We start from the raw sequence: 18,226 nt of genomic DNA, 5'->3' as shown, positions 1-18,226 counted from the left end.
CTGACACCTTGAGCAGCCTGTGCCCAGTCAAAATTAGCATCTTTGGAGCTGAACCCCGTCATCCATCCAGACTCTCCTCTTTACACTTCTCGGTCAGCACCACCATCCTGAGGGGAGCAATGTACGACATCCAAACTCTTTGGGAGATGTCACCCTCCTCCTCCCTTTGCAGCAGGTCGCAGTTGTTTTCTGTTGCATCTCTCAGTGAAGTGATGAAAATCAAACCTTCCCGTGGCTCCAGGAAACATGGGAAGGAGCTTTTTGGCTTGGCACTCTGAAGAGAAACAGCTTGGCAAGTGCCCACGGGCAGGGATGCTCCAACTCCTTGAAGCCCATGTGCGCTGCCTCAGGGAGCAGCTCTGCCCTGGCTGATCCCAGGAAGCATCCCGTCCGGCATCCCTCTGGATGCAGCGTGGCTCTGCCGGATGCTCTCACGCCTGCCGGGGCCGTGCCTTCCCTTCCCACCCCCGGGGAGCCTGGGGAGCCGGACTCCGACCCACCTGACACGGCCGCCTTTGCAGACATATGGTCCCTTCTCTTTGTGTTTAGTTTAGTGTGGGAGGACTCCACGCTGAACTCCTGGAGCTTTTAAGCTATTGTTAGTGCCGACACGGCCCCGCAGCAGCCGTGGCAATTTTACAGGCATGGCCCCATCCCTAACAAAGGCAATTAGGATGCTATTCTGTTGGAGCTTTGGGGATGAGAGATTTCTAGTGCCTGGAAGGAGCAGTCTGGAAAGGGCATAATCTAATGCAGAAGGTGAAGACAAAGGCATTTTGGAGGCAGGATGTGGTGGAAACGGGGGTATGAGATGCTCAGAGGGCAGATCTGCAGCGGGAGTGGGGGTGCAGGAGCCCAGCAGCTTGGGGTGCAAGGTTGGAGTGAGCAGGGTAACAACAAAGATGCTGCTCTGGGTAGGTACAGGGAGAGGCATTGACTGGGGCTGGGAGGAAGGAGATGGGCTGGGGAGAAGGGGACGGGCTGGGGGGGAGGGTAAGAGTTGGGTGCTCTGTCTTTGGGCAGGAAATGGTGGTTCTGGTGAGAAAGGTGTGGGGTGGAGAAAGCCCCAAGGTGTGATAACCACTGGGGTGTGACCCTGCAGAGCAGTGAGCAAAGGACATGGAGGTGACAGTTGGAACAGGAGGGTCACAGGGCTGTCAAGTGATCTTGGAGCTGCGGAGGCGGCACAGGAGAGCTCGGAGGAGCCAGGAGAGGGTGGTCAGGGCCACCACCACCATGTGGTTTGGTGCAGTTCACCCAGGGCGAGTCAGGAGTCCGTTTCCAGTCACAGGGCTCGAGTTGTGTTTCGTGCTGCTGGCTCCTTCCTCGTTTGGCTTTTCCAGCATCTGATCTGAGTGTTTGTTTGCTTCCAGTGATTTCAGTTGTTTTCTATTTTAGCTCCTGACCCCGAGTGCCTGGGCTGGGGCAGGCAGGCACCGTTTGAAAGCCGCCACTTGGCGGCAACAACTGTTCAAGCCGTGGAGCAGCACCCATCTAACCCCTCATTTCACACACTCGGAGCTTCCCAAACATTAACCTTTGGATTAAAATTTTCCATGCTTGGTCTCTCCCCAGATGTGATGTCTGAGCTTTGGTTTGGGTTCATGTTTTTCATGTTTGCTGGATTCGTATTATGGGAGAATGAAAGAAATACTTTTCCCATTTAAAAAAAAAAAAAAAAAATTATAGTCTTCATTTATTTGTTTGGCTTCTTTTTTTTTTTTTTTTCATTCGGGGATTCACCAAAAATGGTTGAAGTTTGAAGCTGAAAATAATTGGGTTGGCTGCAGCAAGCTGGTGTTGCAGCACTCAGGGAAGTGCTGTGTCTCCAGGTGTGCAGCACCGTGGGTATCACCAGCACAGCCTGCACAGCCCACTCCAGGTACGTGCAGGCGCTGCCAGCAGAGCCAGGAGAGCCTTGGTGTGAGTCAGGCTGAGTAACTCCAGATTTGGAAGAGGGCGTCTGGTTTTTTTTGTTTTTTAGAAAAGGGAAAAAAGTTGTTTTTCAGGCTCCACATGCAGGATCACGATGCGCCGGGGCTGCGCAGGCTCCCAGGCCGCGGTGAGTCAGGCGCGGGGATTGCTGCGCTGTTTTCAATCCTCTGCTCCGCGTCGCAGGTCGTGGCATCCTCGGGAGGTGACGTGCTCTAGACAGGGCGATACAGTCGCCCCGGGGTGGGAGCACTGTGGCACAAATCCTGCCTCAAAGCCCCCGAGCAGCATGGCTGTTACTCCCCTCCCCCTTTGCGAGAGAAGCTCTGCCTTGTTTCATGCGATATCAGCTGGTGGCTGCACCTTGCCTTGTCCTGAAGCCAAACACTCAGATCCCACTCTTGACACTTCCTTGTCCACCTTGGACATACTCAATGCTCTGCATTTCCTTCCCTACATTGATTTTTTTTTTTTTTTTTTTTTGCTGGCTGCTGCACCCCTCCTCTGTGCTCCAAGTCTGTGTGCTGCTCATCGGGTGGGGACCTGTGCTGCTCACACCAGCGCTTGTAATGTCTGGCTTGCAGCTCTGCCAGAGGCCAGAATTGGCTCTCGGTGCACGGCTGGATCGCGAGGACGGTGTTAGATGGAGGGTGGAGTGAGCGAATACCCCTCTCTTCCTACTGTGCTTTCAGGAAATGTCTCTAATGCAACTGTAAGTGTGAATGAAGTCAAAAGGATGGATCGGTGCCCCTGCTCCAGCCCACCCCACTTGTCGGGGCCCATCCAGAGTCCCCACCCTATTGTTATGGTTCAGCTCCTCCGTTTCAGGGCAGGGGCCCTGCTCTGTGCTCAGCATCCCGCTCCCGGGAGGAGGAGCTCTCCCGAAAACAAAGACGCAGCGAATAATTTTCCTTTCCCTGACAAACCGCTGTTCCAATTCCTCCTTCCCTTGCCTTCCCTAGGTGTGTTTGCAGCTCTTGGCCCGGCTGGAAGCGAGCAACTGCAAGACTCGGGCCATTAATCATTTGCCAAAAGAGCTGAGTATTGGGTATAAGTAGCAGAGCTGTGCTCGCTGCTTCCTTTGAGCAGAGCAGGATCCGCGTGGGCCGGAGCTCTCATCCAGTGCAGAAAGTTACCTCTCTGGTAGGCTAACAGAGTGTCTCCTGCTCGGAGCAGCCCCTCCTGGAAGAGGACATGGGCTCTCAGGCACAAGAACGTCATCGGGAGTCCCCTAAGTGGCAGCATTTCACTGTAAAGCAAAATACAGTGTTTGTCCCTCCCTGAAGTGGCTGCTGGAACTGTTGTGAGCTGCTTCCCGCCCTGCCCCGAGCCGCCGGGAGCGCACTGCCAGTGTGGTTCTTGCGGCAGGGGGAAATGCCAGTATTGCTAATATCTCTAGGGCTGTGGTGTCGCAGCCGACAGAGCTGTGGTGGCATTTTTCTGGTGTTATTACATTGCCTGCTGTATCCCCACCCTCTGTTTTCAAGGGAATTTAGCACTGGCCCCAACAGAACAGTCAACGGTCGGAGGAGCTCCTCCCTGCACACGGCAGCCCCAGCCCCGCGAGCTGCCCCTTCACGAGGGCTTTGCCTGCTTGTCAGTTCAAAGCAAAGCTGCTTCTCTTTCTACTTCCAAAGTTGAGGAGAGCTGGAGTGCCCTGAGCTTCCCAGAGGCATGCAAGCAGCAGTGGGGCAGCTCGGCGCTGACGTTGCTCAGTCTGGCTTCTGGTTTGTGGAGTGGAGGTTTCTCATCGCATGGCTCTGACTCAGGTATCTGTTTCCTCTGATGTGGGCAGCCGTTGCTGGAGCTTTTGCCCTGGGCACACAGTTGCTTTGTGTCTCCCAAGGGATGGTGGGACTTTAGGGAGAGCTCCCCGAGTGCTGCCATGACCGGCCAGTGGAGTGGGTCCCTGGGGTGGTAAAAACAGTGTTGCAGGAGCAGCATCTACCACACCACTCCATGTTCTAAAGTTCCCCTAAAATTGGTGGAACAAGCATCCAGTTTGTGTCCTAGAGTAAAAAGTCTGAAGGAAATGAAACACACACAACTTGATTCAAGCCGGTGTGTGCACGTTAACTCAGATTTTGGGCTGCTGCTGCTTCCCGTAACTCACCCACCCAGCTGGGTGTCAGCTCAGGGACTCTCAGCTCTTCGCTTCTCATCCAGCTCCGTGTAACAGCAACACCAAATTCTCTTGGCATGGGGTGCTTAGGAGGGATTTTTTACAGTGTTTATTTTGTGTTTCCCTGACCGAACAGCCCTCCCTCAATTCAGTACGTTCTGCCACTGCCACTGACCACTCCAGCCAGTTTCCCTAGAGCAGGATCCCAGTTCAGCAGGTCAGGATTGTCACCCACTGAGAATTGCTGGTGTTTGAGGAAGTGAAAATCCCTGTGGGGAGGCTACAAGCAGTGGCCAGGTGGGAGCTGTGCTGCTTTAGGAGGTTTTAGCGGTTCTCATTAAAACAATCTCCTGTAGACTTGGTTTCCTAAAAGAAGAGGAGAAAATTCCAAAGACTTTCATCCCAGTTCAAGTATCCACCAGGGCAAAGAGCTGTGGAAGTTACAGTGGGATCTCAGATGACATTCTCTGGAAAGCAAACTTAATAGAGTGCAAGTATGAAACGCTCAACCCAGAGCAGCTGTGCCCTCTGCAAGGGCTTGGCCAGTGCCTGCACGTCTCTCTTGCCTCTGCCTAGTAATGAAGGGCAGAGAGGGGGAATCAGGGGTCTGCCAGAGGAGCCCCCCCACTTCTGAAGCCTTTGGCACCTCCGAGAGATATTTAAATGACAGACAGACATATAGGGATCTGTAAATACTCATTTGGTGCCAACTAAACCACAAAGAAGATACAGCATTTGTGGTCCAAGGAAGTTTAAATATTTGTGGTCAAACTTAAAATTCGACATAAAACTCTCATCTGCAGTGGAAGGCGGCCAGGAACTGCATGGAGAACGTATAAGCTGTGTAAACTCACAGAAATGGCTTCCCAAAAGGCTCTGCCAGCACCAGGCAGAATATTCCAGCTCTTACCTCTCCTCCCTCACGCTGCTGAGGTCAGGAGTCAGATTTGTGAGGGACGGGCAGCCTGTTAACACCTCCAAGGGTGGAATTCCACCATGCTATGGGTGTTACAGGCTCTCACTGTGGTTTTCTCTCTGCCTGAAGCAGAGGTGACACTGGAAGGGTGAGAGGTGGGTGTTGTGGGCAGGGCAGGTGGAGGCTGTCAGGGTGAGCTCTGGTTTGAACCTTTTTTTGCTATTTTTTTTATTGTAGATTCTCATCCTGCTCCCCCATTCCTGTGTTGTCACACTTTTCCTTCCAGCCCCCAACATCTTAGCACTCTGCTACCCCAGACACTGGTGGCTGGTCCTGTGGGACAGGAATCACCAAGTTACTCTGTGGGTCAAATCACGAGGCAGTTTCTAGTTGTCTCCATGGGGAAGTCCTTGGGAAAGAACTTGTGCTGTCAGTGAGAGCTGTCGGTGAGGGCTCTACACTGCAGGGTGGGTGTAGGGTCTGGAGGAGCTGAGCTGAACCTCCACGGAGCACTGCTGGTGTGCTGGAGATGGACATTTTTAGCAGGAATTGTGCATCTTCAGACTTCCTCCCTGTGAGCCCCACAGAGACACCAGGTCCCTCCTGCTGCCAGTCATTCTGGGAGGCACATTCTGGAATGGGGAGAGTGTGAGATAACCACAGCACTGTCCCCACAAGCTTGAGCAGCCTGGACTTGGCTCCTGCCCTTCTTTTTTCCATGTACCCTGCAGAAAGGGCTCTCGCTGTTGCAAGAGCGCACGGAGATGTCGGATTGAACATTCATCAGCCGCATTTCCCGAATTCCACAAGACACAGATCCCAGTCCTGGCACAGGAACAGCATCTCTGGTCACCAGTGTGGCCCCACGAGCAGATGTACCCGAAAAGCACCCGAGGGTGAAGAGGTGTTGGGATGGCCTGTCCCTGTCCCCAGCACCAGCATCCCCCAGAGCGGTGGCCTCAGAGGAAGGGCAGCGTGTGGTTGCTGAGAGCAGAGCAGTCCCCTTTCCCTTACTAAGCAATCCTCCCTTCCTCCACCGAAGAGCCTGCTAACCACTTTCTTATCTGTCTGAGCTCTGCAAAACAATCTCTGGCAAGGCAGGCATCCTCCGAAATGGCAGAGGAAATAAATTCCCCCAGTCCCTGAAAAGGAAAAGCCTGGAGACTCCTGCAGCGGGGAGAACAGCCCATGCCCTGCGAAAGCTGTTGGTGGTGCCATGTTGGCTTTGCTGAGGATACGGATCTTGCCTTCCTCCTTCCCCAGCCTGGGACCACGGGCTTGGGGCAGGATTTTGAGGATTTGTCTTCCCAGGTTAGGATTCCAGTAGGATCTGCAAGGGAGGAGCAGAGCGGGCTCCTCTGGACCTGTCTTGGCTTTACACTGTGGCTTGATTTTTTTCTCTTTGTTTCCCCTGAGAAGATTAGGGATGTGCTGGTAGCTGGGATGGGAGAGAGGAGGGAGTCCCTGTGTGTGATTCACTGTTTGTCTGGGAGTCATCTGCCTCTTTCACAGCCTCTTTCAAAGCTGTAATTTTTTTAGCCCCTTCTTCACACAGCACTCTTCCACAAAAGTCATGAAAGGTTCCTGCTGCATCTTCAGATGTATTTTGTGGTGGAAAAACAGCTTTCCTCAACCCCATGATGAGCCATCACCAAGGAAGGGAAGACTTGAGAGCAACTGTGAGATGTTCTCTTGAACAGTGCCAGGCTCTGCCACAGCACAAAGGGTTTCAGGGACATAGGCTGGGACCTGTGACAGTGTAGGGTTTCCATACAAAGTTTCAAGTGTCTTCTGACCTAAATGAGTAAACATTTGGTCTGTATTCCTGCTCCACAGCCACTGGGTGCCAGTCAGGGAACGAGAACTGACACCTTTATATCACCCGTGTGTCTTCTCTACATCTCTGCACTGGATAAACAAGGCTGGTCTTATCCTGGCAAACCTCGATTATGGTGGGTAGTTCTCTCCCTTTCCATGCTGCTTTCCAGCCTTAAAGGCCAGTTGTGGCTGAGCTATGTGGCCAAGGTTGGAAAGACAGAGGGTTTGCCAGGCCAAAAAGCACATCTGCTCCGATGACTCGTCTGAGACCATGTTGCCCCAGTGCAGAGGCTGGAGCTGTGCCTCTGCGAGGCTCAGAATGCTGGGAGAGAGGTTTTGGGTAAGATATGGCCACACCTTCTCTTTGGGGAGCCCCTGCAAAGCAGGGAGAGTGGTCTTCCAGCAGAGGCCATGGGGAAGAGCAATTGGAGTGATTCTTCTGGGCTTATCTGTCTTCCCTGGGTGTTTTCTCATGCTCATCTCTGCTGTGATGGAGCTTCAGGCATGGATGTGGTGGATCCTTTCCCCAGCTGTGCTCTCTGTTTGGTGCCAGGCACTGCCCATGCCAGCACAAGGTCCTGCAAAGCCAGGGCAGCAGCGAGATCCATTGGAGCCAGTGGTGCCTTGATTTGGGCCCTGTTGCAGCCACAGTTGCTCTCTCGGGTCACACACAGAGTTGCAGCCATGTGGGAGCCGCATCCACCGAACCTGGTTGTGGGATTAGTCAAAATTAGAAGTTTCTCTGAGAGACCTGTGGCTGCAGGCAGCTCTCAGCTGTCGAAACCAGGGTTGCATCCAGCTGTGAGCACTGCTGCCCAGCCTCTGTCCTCCCTACCCAGGTGGCCAAACCCCTTCAGTCTGTATTTGGGGCTGGGCAGAGCAAGGAGATCCTCAGGTCACACCCTGGCTGGAGAACGAGCCCAGAGAAGTTGGGCTGTGATGAGTCCAGGGTTAAACCCAGCCCAGCTTCTGTGCGAGCCTGCGAGATGAAAACCCAGAAGGGATGAAACCAAACCAGGCTCTTTCCTCTGTGCTCCTCCTCCAAGCTGGATCCCCAGGGATGGGAGGAGGCAGCACAGGGCACAGGGAGGCTTTGAGCCATGGCCTGCCTTGCCTGGATGTTTTAGCAGGGTCAGTGCAAATGTTTCAGCTGGGCCATGTAGTCGCTGCGTGGTTTAGATTGTTTGGGGCTCACTTAGTTTCAGCATCGTTCAGCTACTTCAGCTAAGCCATATTTAAACTGATGTGGCAAAAACAGTGTTATCCCCACGCTGGATCGTGCTGGAGCTTGGCTCTGAGTCCCGGTCCTATCCCATTCCCATCTCTGAATCTGGGATGGGATCTCTCCACGCTATGACTCAAACTTCTCATGTCCTTTTCCCCTTTTGAATCCAGCTGTCAGGATGTACTGGTGTCTCCCCCTCGCACATAGGAATGCAGAGCCGGCAATGGCAGCCTGTCCTCCAAGCAATCCCCTCTCCAAAGCCGCTGCCTCCTGTTTCCTTGTGGAGTCTAAGGTTTTGTTCAGGGAGAAGCTGCCAGGGTCCCTCCACACACCCGCTGGCAGCAGCGTGGCGTTGCCAGAGGCTGCCGTGGGAGTGGGGCAGCCCCCTCCGGACCAAGTTCCCCCCGGGATGTGGCAGGTCCCTGCGGCTGAGCAGGGCTCCCCTGGCCAGCTGGCTTGGCTGCCTCAGGCTCTTTGGACTAGCTGAAGGAGTCTGCATTCCTGCCTTCCAGTTATTTGCTCTTTAGGACGCTGCGTAAAATTAACAAGTTGTAAAAGTTGATTGAAGGCGGCGGAGGGTGTGACAGCGATTTGCTGAGCTGCGGGAGAGCCGTGTGTGGAGCAGCGGGGCCGGGGCGGGGGCACAGCCGCTGCCCCCCCGGCTCCAGGCACGTCTCTGACCCAAAGCGAGACCGTGGCTGGTTTCTGGTGGTGTCACCCTGCCAGCACCAGGTGCAGGTGTCCCCTCGGGCACAGCGCTCACAGCTCTCCGAGCGAGGCCCTTCCCTCCCCCTAAATCTCCTGGAGGACACGTGGTGATGTCGGGGCTGCATCTCCTTCGGGCCAGGTGCAGGAGTTCTCTGCCTTCCACAGCACTGAGGGAAGCTTTTCCCTTCTGCCTGTTTTATCTGCAGAGGGAAATAGCCAAGACCATAGAGGGGATCAGCTTCATTAGATCTGGGGATCCCTCAGACTGGGGAACGCCACTCACTGCTGGCAGGAGGTGACACTGGCACTGCAGAGTGGCTTTGAAGACCCAACAGCTGGTACAGTTAATGTGCAGCCCAATGGGTCTCTACAGGCAGTTAGTGTGTGTTAATGTGTGTCCTGCTGTGTCTTACTCAATGATCAGTATGTTAATATGTGACCCATGAATTAGCAGTTGGCTAATGAGCCTCGTCAGTGTGGCCGAGCAGCCGCCAGCCCCCAGTGGGTGGCTGGTGCTGGAGCTGGTGGTGAGCCCCCTGTCTGATGGAGAAGGAGACTGGAAACCTCTCCCCTCCAGCCCTGATGAGATCAGGCTGGCAATCGGGGCTGCTGCAGCCGAAGCCACCTCGGTCCCACGCCTGGTCCCAGCCACGTGTCCCCGAGAGGCACCGCGGTGGCGAAGGGCTCTGCGATGCCTCTGGGGAACTGAGCCCGGGTCACGGACGGGGGCACCAGACCACTTCAGCAATTCTCGGTTTCGGTTTTCCTTTGAGAGCGGCTGTGTGCGTGTCAGGCCTATTTTCATACCCAGCAATGACTTGAAGCCAGGCTTTCGGTTCCTGCTGTCGCACTGCACGGTCGGAGGGGGAAGGGCTGTATTCCCCGCTGGGGCCGGGGTGTCTGCTGCCACATCACCAAATGCACTGACACCGTGTCATTTTGTACTCCCATTCCTTCGGGAAGGGTGGGCACAGCTCCTGGTGTCCTTACCGTGCTCCACTGGAATCTCCAAGTGAGCTGGAGAGCACCTTCACAGCCATCCCCACTGCCCCAGTTATCCCGGAGCTGCCACGGGCACTCGGGTTTCCACTCCGAAACAGGAAGTTTCTGACAAAAGTGGGTTGCTCTGCAACACGCAAGGTCCTGCTCTGCCGAGAGAGACCTGGGTGCCAGTCACAGGTCACTTCTTTCCCAGCACTGCCTAGGCTGGGCTGCCCCATCGAGGGGCCAGCCTGGCTGCCGACAGCCCCGGGCTGCTCCTCGAGCTGGGCTGCACGTGACAGGGATGTGCAGAGCATTTGCTCCTTCCCTGTTTTTCATTCATGTGGGCTGGAAAAATGTGTTCATGAGACGAGTTGCTGTGGCATTATGTCATGGGCCTTCATTTGGGCTCTGTTCTCCCCAGCAGATGAGCTGGATTTAAGCATGTGCTGTGCTGGCTTGGCAGGAAATCTGGTGTTTCCTACTGGTTTCTTCTTCGGGGGAGGAAGGAGTGATCCCACCTGCCCTTGTCCCAAGCCCCAGCCATGGGTGAAGGGAGCTCTTCTGCACTATGCCTGGTCATTCCCAATCCAGGAGGCTCAGATTTAAGCCTTTGCTGTGCAGTGATGGCTGCACTGCAGCTGTGTCAGCACCCAGCCCCTCCTGAAAACCTCATGGGTCCTACACTGGATGCAATGGCTTTTATTTCTAAAGGTGTCCTGAGAAATCCCTCAGGAAAGGTGGCAGAATAGGGCGCCTATCTCTTACGCACCTAGACAGGCAGTTCCTGCATCCCTTTCCCCAGTGCTGCTGCTGTTGGCCACATCCTGGCACCCCACAGCATGTGGCTGCTGGTGCTGGGCACTCTGCTCACCCAGCAGCCTGGGCACAAGGGAACTGCAGGTACCCAGATTGGAAAATCCCTGGGCTGAAGTCACCCCATGTGAGTCAGGCTGGGTCTCCATGGCATTAGCCCGTCGACTGAGGGTGAAACTGGTGGTGAGGTTTCCACCACTTCCCTTGGGGCTGCTGCAGCCCAGAGCTCTCATGTTGTTTCCCATGACAAGCATTCCCATTTTGCTCGTTCTCTTTCCTTCTGACTTTCCTCTGCACACAATCATTCCTGAAGGAGAGCCAGGAGGATGGGAATGTTCCTGTGGTGACACTTGCAGGGGTTGCTCCTGGCTGGATGTCACAAGCAGCAAAGAGCTGCCCTGGGACAGATGGTCCCCAGCAACCCAAACTGCTTCTGGGGCTGCTGGGCCTGTGTCACTTTGTTCTTGCTAACCTTGGTCCCACAGGACACATTTTTTAGGAGCAGAATCAATGATTATGGGTCCTTTGCTCCCCTAAATATTAACACTTGTGATCAGCCTGCTCATACTACCTTTCTGCAGCAGCAACTGCCTCCACAGAGAGGAAGGGGATTCTCTTCCCCCTCTGCCTGTCTGTCTAGGTACAGGGGGGACACGGAATCCCAGGGGGGATCAAATGGAGGCAACCCCAGCTGCAGGCCCACGGGGGTGCTTTGCTCTGGCAGTAGCTGGGGTGGGAGGTTGGAGGTCAGAGGAGGGTCAGGTTTTTGACACGCACTACAGCGACACGGTGGTTAAAATTAGCCCGCAGAGAGGAAACTGGCAGCTCTGTGGAAGAGCAGAAGTTTCCTCTCACAGCAGCTTGGTGTGGCTGGGCTGATGCCGCTGCCAACCCTTGCTCACCGTGGCACAGCCCCTCCAGGGCACAGCATGGTGACGAGCCGGTGTGCGGTGACACCGGGGTGTGTGGCGTTGGCATCGCACCGTGTGTGTCCCTGAGTGTGAGGCACCTGGTTGAGTCACCTGTATGGGGTCTGACCCTCTCTCCAGCTTCAGAATCCCGGTCGTGGGAGCCTGCAGGGACCCTTTTGGGACAGGGGTCTGTGAGGCTCTGTACGAGCAGAGCAACACCAGGGTGGTTTGTGCGGGGCAGGAGAAGCTTGGGTGTCAATGTGGACTTCGTGTCTGTAGCATGTAGCACTTTTAGTCCTGTTTGCTGACTTTCTCCCTATAAATCTGCAGCTCCTGGGGGTGACACCGGTCAGCAGGAAGCACCAGGGGAGAGCTGTGCAGGTGCAGAGCCCTGCTGCAAGGGGACAAAGGCTGAGCCGAGGCCAGCCCTGACAGAGGTGCCGGCAGAGGCTGTGCCGCGCGGGATGGGGCTGTGGAGGCACCGGGCTCCCATGCTCTGGAAACTCCATTTGAGAGCCTCATAAATTGGATAATTACCCAAGCTATTGAGTTTCCTTCTGGCCAGATCCGTCCCAGCCTCCCTGACGGGGCTCCCCAGTGGGTCTGTAAGATGGGCCCATGGGATGGGGTCGGGCTGGAGGCAAGAAGTTTTTCTTAAATGCCCTCACCCACCCATTCTCACACCTGCATCCCTCCCCAGCTTTTGGGGGGGAATCTGGCGATGGAGCCAAAACGAAAAGTAGGGACCAGCCACATCATTGATCTCTCATGGTTCAGCAGTTCTTTCCCCATTTGGAGCTGAGCAGGGGACTGGCTGTCCCCTGGCAGTCCTGCAACCCTGGGGTGCACAGAGGAGGCAGGACAGAATACGGACTGGTGCTGGGTGTCCTCACTTTGCCTGCCTCCCTTTCCCTGGGGACAGTGGGCTGCAAGGCAAAGCAAACCCCTTCCATCCCTGTTTAGAAGAGGGGCACCCCGCACATCCCTGCGGTGCTGCCTCCATCCCACTGGGCTTTCTATCCCTGAACATTTCCCCCTGGTCGTTACTCATCCACTCCCCTTTGCACTGACTTTGTTTTCCTTTCCCTCTCCCCAACCCCCTCGTCCTCACCCCGTAGGTTATTGCAGCCGACTGCAAGAGGGTCACAGTTCTGAAGTATTTCCTGGAAGCCCTTTGTGGACAAGAAGAGCCTTTGCTGGCATTCAAGGGTGGAAAATATGTGTCAGTGGCACCCGTCCCAGACGCCATGGGAAAGGAAATGGGAAGCCAAGAGGGAAAACAACTGGAAGATCAGGTACCGTGCGGGAAGAGCGCGCCTCGGTGAAGGAAGAATCACCCCTGTGGGGCCCAGCCTGTGCCTGCCCTGCAGCTCCCGCTATTTATAGCTGGCGTAGCTGTGTGTGCATTTTATGGGGGGAGGCGGGGGGGCAAATGGTGCACAGCCCTTGTCTCCCGAGTGTGCTTCACTCGTGCCCTTTCCTGCCAGTCCAGCCCGCCTGCCTCTATCTAGCACTCTGCTATGAGTTCCAGATGCTGCTTTTTCATACCCAGAGCGGGGGGGAGCTTTAATAACGTGCAGCACCGAGGCCCCGGGAGAGGAGGTGGGCGAGGGGGTGTCAGGGTTCAGCTTCAGGATCAAGTTTATAGCCGTGGAGCTCGTTGCAGCGGAGGCCTGAGCTCCAGCCTCCAGCACACGTACAGGAAGAGCTGACATTGGCGCCCCGTCCCTCCCCTGCCTCTCACATCCTGATGTGATTAAGGAATTCAACTCTTGTTTTTCTGCCCTTGCTTGTTCCTGTAGGCCTTGCTTCACTCCAGGCTCCGTGTGTGTGTTTAAGGGCCCTGCCAGCCGCTCTGCAGGTTGACTCTTTTCTTCTGTTTAATCTTGCAGTTGGAAAGGCCAGGGAAACAGGAGAGAGGGGCAGAGGCATTGGGAACGGGAAGCTGGGTGGCCCACACTGCCCAGGCTCCCTCTGGCTCCCCTCCCTGTGCCGAGGCCAGGCACTCAGAGCCAGAGGGGTATCACCCCCTATGGGGACAGTACCTTGTCTGTGTCCCATGGCTCTGTGTGCCCCAGGGAGCTGACAGCTGGAGGAGCCCAGAGCAAGATTGTGCTCAGCACCCTCTTTGTCCCAGCATCCAGCTCCAACTGAGCAGGGACAGATTTTAGGTGATTTGTTTTTGCACTGAGGGTCAGAGCAAATCCCCAGACAGCAAGAGATGTCTCTGTAAAGGTGAGAGACCTGGACCTTTGTTCTCTTCTGGAGAATGTGCTGGAGGTTTTCAAGCTGACTTATGGGATATGGGAGGATCTTCAGGTTCTATCCAGTGTCATGACAGGGATGGTCCTGTTCTCGGGTCAGTCCCTCCAATTCCTGCTGTGAACAAGCACAGCATGAGGGTAGCTCACTCCTGCCCTGTCCCCACAGACTCTTCTCAGCTGTGGGAACCTCTTCCTGAGCTCATTGTGCAACCCTGGAGCTTCCTCCTTTGGCTCTGATCTCAAGGGAGCTTCCAGCTCTCCAGCGTGACCACCACCACACTGGGCAAGCGGGTCCCGACCCACCGCAGCAGATCTGGCAGACACTTTTCCCCGAGGCCCTTCCCCGACGCTCTCCCTCTGGCAGCATCCCCCCATCCCCTGTCGTCCAGGCTGTCCCAGCAGAGGGAAGTGAGCCTGAGGGCTCCGTCTTCCTCCTTCCCATGCCTAAAAAGTCACAGGGAGAGAAGAGTAGGTGGTTCTGTGGCCAGGCGGGTGTGCGGTCCTGGTGAAATGATTGAGTGCGCGACTGTGCAGTGCTGGGGTTGTTCTAAATTAAGACCACGGGTCCCTCCTGCTGCCACATGTCATGGCAGCCTGCACAGGGCAAGGAGTGTAGCCATGCTCATCCCTCTGTGCAGGGTCTGTCCCCTCCCTGCAGCCCTCTCAGGACTCAGAGCAGGTCTTTCTGCCCAGGTGCTACTTGGGAACTCTTCCCAGCCCCATCACAACCCTTGGATTTTGTGCAGGGAAGAGGAGATGGGCGGTGGCAGGGCTTGGGAAGGACTGTGGTCACTGCAGCGGGCAGCAAGGGGGCCTGGGCGAGGGGTGGTTGTCAGCAGGAGTGGCAGAGTTGGGCTCCTGGGCAGCACGTGTGGGACGTGCTGAGGAACAGGGACTTGTGGGCTCCCCTTCAGACCTGAAGTCACTGGGGAGAGCAACAAAGCTGCAGCTGAACTTGGTTGTGACTGATCCCCAGTTAGACACTGGCCACCACCTCCCACCTTCCTGTGTCCCAGAGATTTGGGTACATGGGGAAAGGCCAGTGTGTCCTTCACCTGGAGAGGGAACAGCGTGACTCTTTCTGGGGTCTTTAGTTTAGACAGTGTAGGTGTCCTGGGAAGGGCCTGCAGAACTCCTGGTGGAAAACCCCAGGGAAGGGTCTCTAGGAGAGGGAGAAGATGCAACATGGTCTAGAAGTGCTTATGTGGGCAGGAGGTTGGAGAACCTTGAGTTCATATCGAACTTAAAGTCAAGATTCAGTGTCTCCTTCTGAAACATCTGTTCCAAGTCAGATAGAAGTTTTGTGGTGGGTGCAGTCATCTCTCTGACTTGTACCGAAATGAAAACAGAGAAGGGCAAGAGGCTCTTTTCTCTCTTGGGTTCATGTATTTGAGTTTCCTGTCAAGATGACCACCCTGTGTTCCCAGCCTGGGATGAGGCAGCAGGGTTAGAGCAGCCTCGTACAGCCTCATAGAGCAGCATTTGCTCCAAGGGATGTGTCATCTAAACAGCCAGGCAAAGCAGAGAGACAGGGAAATACCATGGTTTCACAGCATTGAAGGCTGTAAAACATCAGTGACTCACCCAAGGCTGTGGGAAGAGTTTTCCAAGGTGAGGAAGAGGGTGTGATTTTTAGAACAGAGTGTTAAAACCGGGCTGCCCCTGCCCTGCCTGGTCGCTGCCTTTCCTGCCCCGTTACCTCCTGTCTCACCTTGTCATTTCCTGGATGTTTACTATTAATTGGCTTCTTTTGGATGTTTAGAAATAGTCAGTCACTCATCAGCAAGGGATGATGGACCATGCCTGACAGGGATTTGTCTGCTGGAAGAATGAGAGCAAAACGAGAATGATCCGTGTCACCAGCATCCCTTACAATGACTTCTCTCCTGTTTTGCTCTCTTTCTGCATTTCCTGGAAGAAGGAGGATGATGTGAGGATTGAGGCATTTGAAGATGATTCGGAGACTGAAGGCAGTGGAGGAGAGATGGACATCAAGGAGCTCAGAGCCAAAAAGCAAGCCCTGGCCAGGAAAGTTGCTGAGCAGCAGCGCCGTCAAGACAAGATTCAGGTATGATGGGCTGATCCCACCTCGCTGTGCTGATGGTGCACAGCCGTTATCCTGCCATGCTTCAGCAGCCTCTTGGGATGTCCCATAGCACCTTGACCTCCCTGAGTGTAGGTGCCCTGTGCAGTCTCTGTGAAACCCAGCAGCAAGATCAGCTTTGGCCCTCTGGAAGGGCCATCGGGGTTGCTGTCCCCACCCTGGGTAAGATCTGCTGTCTCAACCCCTGAGGTGAATGTTCTGGGGACTCCTGGGACCCTCTTGAAGGCAGACATAGCTTCCCTACAGAGCTGTCAACACACCCAGGAGCTCTGGCAGAGCTGTAGTGCTGTGTGTGCCAGGCAGTGAGCTGTCCCCCCACCCAGGGCAGAGGCTCCACGGTTCAGTGAGAAATCAGCTTTCCTGTGTAGCGGGGCACAGGCAGACAGGGAGAGGGTGGGACGAGAACGGCAGAGTTCATGCAGGAGCCAGCGGCGGAAAAATAGTCTGCGAACGGCTGCTGCAGCCAGAACGTTGCCATCGTAATGGGGACAAACAGAAGGGATACAGGTGATCCTGGCCTGGCCCTGGCCTGATCTGAGCATGTTTCCCAGTGGGAACTGGTGAAGTAAACTGGTTGGACTGGGAGCAGACCCCTGGCAATGCACCCTGTTGCTTTAAGAGCAATCTCACATGCATGGCTGTTGGCTGCCTCCTTGCTCACAACCCCTCTTCCTCCAGCCTCGCAGCCCAGATGAAGATTTCTCAGCAGAGGAAAAATTCTCCCTGGCTCCCCTCCCCCTCACCTCCGCCCTCTCTAATGCCCAGGGCCCTTCACTTCCATAATTCTTCATTTTCCAGCCTTGAACGTAAGCCAGACACATCTGTCTGGCCATATGCGTGAACTCTGCAGTGTGTGCCGAGGTGGTTGTAAAACAGGGCTGCTGAAGGCCCTACTGGGAGAGCCTGCACATGTGTACCCTCCGGCTACTGGCGCCGGGCCCAGAACCACTGCGCTTCGCTTTTCCAAACCCACCCCAACCTTTTCAGATTTTGCCTTTTTTCTTTTTTTTTTTTTTTTCATTTGAATTTGGAGCAATTCATATCAAGGCGAAGGTAGAAGTTGTGCCGGGAGGGAGGGGCCCGCCCCCGCAAGCGAGTCCATTATTGTTGGCAGGTACCTGAGTCACGTTAATACAAGGAGGAAGAAAGCAGCAGCGAACGAGTGAGAGATTGGAGAGATGGGCTGTAAATTAAAGCGGCCTGAAGCCTTCCAGCCTCCCAGGGTTGTTAAGCGGGAGGTGTAAGTAAATTCCCCACTTCCCACTGCCTTGTACAGACACAGCAAACAGGAACTGCACATGTTCAGGGAGGGCAGCATGCAGCAGATCCCGGCCCCGGCGACCAGCGCAGCTGCAGCAGGGCCCCCCGGGATGGCCGCTGCCCATTCTGCGGGGAGAGTGGGGGCTGCCTGATGTTGTCAGGGGCTTTCTCCCCCCGGCGTGCTCCTCCCTTCCTCCCCGGCCGTGCTGGGGCCAATGCTCGCAGGCAGAGAGAGGTCAAAATGAGGGTGTGGGCAGCTTCAGGGGCTGCACAGCTGAGAGCTGAGGTGCAGTTGGAGTCTGACGGCGCGGGGCGGAGGAGAAGTCCTTAGGGCTTCAGTAAAGTCATCCAGTCCATAGCTGGCTGGGAATGGCCTAGAGCAGAACATGTGTGCTTGCCCCAGTCCTCTCCCTGCCCTGGTACTGACCACGCAGCTCGAGGAGTGGAGGAGCTCGGGTGGAAAATGCTGCCGGCAGAGGCCAGGTTGGAGCCAGCTCAGCATCCACCCCCTCCACTTTCCCTCTTAGCCTGTGATCCTTGACCTTTCTGCTCTTCCCAAGAGATTTTATGTTTCATGAGACTTGAGGACCTTCTGCCTTCCCTGTTACAGCCTCTCATTCACTGCCCACCTAGAGAGCATCAGGTGCTCTCCGAGTCCCACTTTCATTATCCTGGGGACAAGCATAGATACATCTGAGTCCAGCAGATGTGGCTCCTGTATCAGCACACTTGAGAGCCTCAGCTCCCCACGCAGGGCTGTGTGACTGTGCCTGCATAGCAGTGGGGGCTCGGATCCAAGTGCTGTGGCTGCCCTCTGTAGAATCTGTGATGGTGTGTGCAGGGACCCAGGGTGCAGGGCAAAGCTTTCATCTCTTGGCCATCTGGTTTCTTTCTGTGTCCAAGGGGAGCGTGGTGTCAGGGTCTCAACTGGGACCTGCAGAGTTGTGCTTCTCATGGGTAAAGTCACTGCCTTCTCCCCAGCAGGTTTTCCTGCACTGTCCCTGCCTTTGCCCTGCTCCCCGCCTCTGGCAGCCCAGCTGTGCTGCTGGTGGAGATCACACACCCGACACTGTTCCAGGTTCACTGCTGCTGCAGGACAACCCTATGGCTTCTCATTGCAGCCTCCATGCTGGGGTCACATTCACACCTCAAGGGGAATTTGGACTTCA

General features: G+C 55.3%; 1 protein-coding gene across 4 annotated transcripts in view; it reads left to right on the top strand.

The window, feature by feature from the left end:
• The window catches only part of SMG6 (SMG6 nonsense mediated mRNA decay factor), a 108,780-nt gene that overhangs the window by 78,214 nt on the left and 12,340 nt on the right, over window positions 1-18,226 (top strand). For 3 of the 4 annotated variants that reach the window (XM_051809779.1, XM_051809776.1, XM_051809780.1), the window contains exons 14-15: window positions 12,548-12,724; window positions 15,612-15,761. In XM_051809779.1, coding sequence (XP_051665739.1) covers window positions 12,548-12,724; window positions 15,612-15,761 — 327 coding nt within the window. The remainder of the gene's footprint in view (window positions 1-12,547; window positions 12,725-15,611; window positions 15,762-18,226) is intronic. The other variant, XM_051809778.1, reaches the window with a different exon arrangement.

The sequence above is a fragment of the Manacus candei genome, unplaced genomic scaffold (assembly GCF_025592945.1).
Source record: "Manacus candei isolate 608988 ecotype Guabito, Panama unplaced genomic scaffold, ASM2559294v1 h1tg000076l, whole genome shotgun sequence".
Lineage (NCBI taxonomy): Eukaryota > Metazoa > Chordata > Aves > Passeriformes > Pipridae > Manacus > Manacus candei.
Note: the sequence above shows the minus strand (reverse complement) of the source record. Positions and strands in the feature narration are given on the sequence as shown.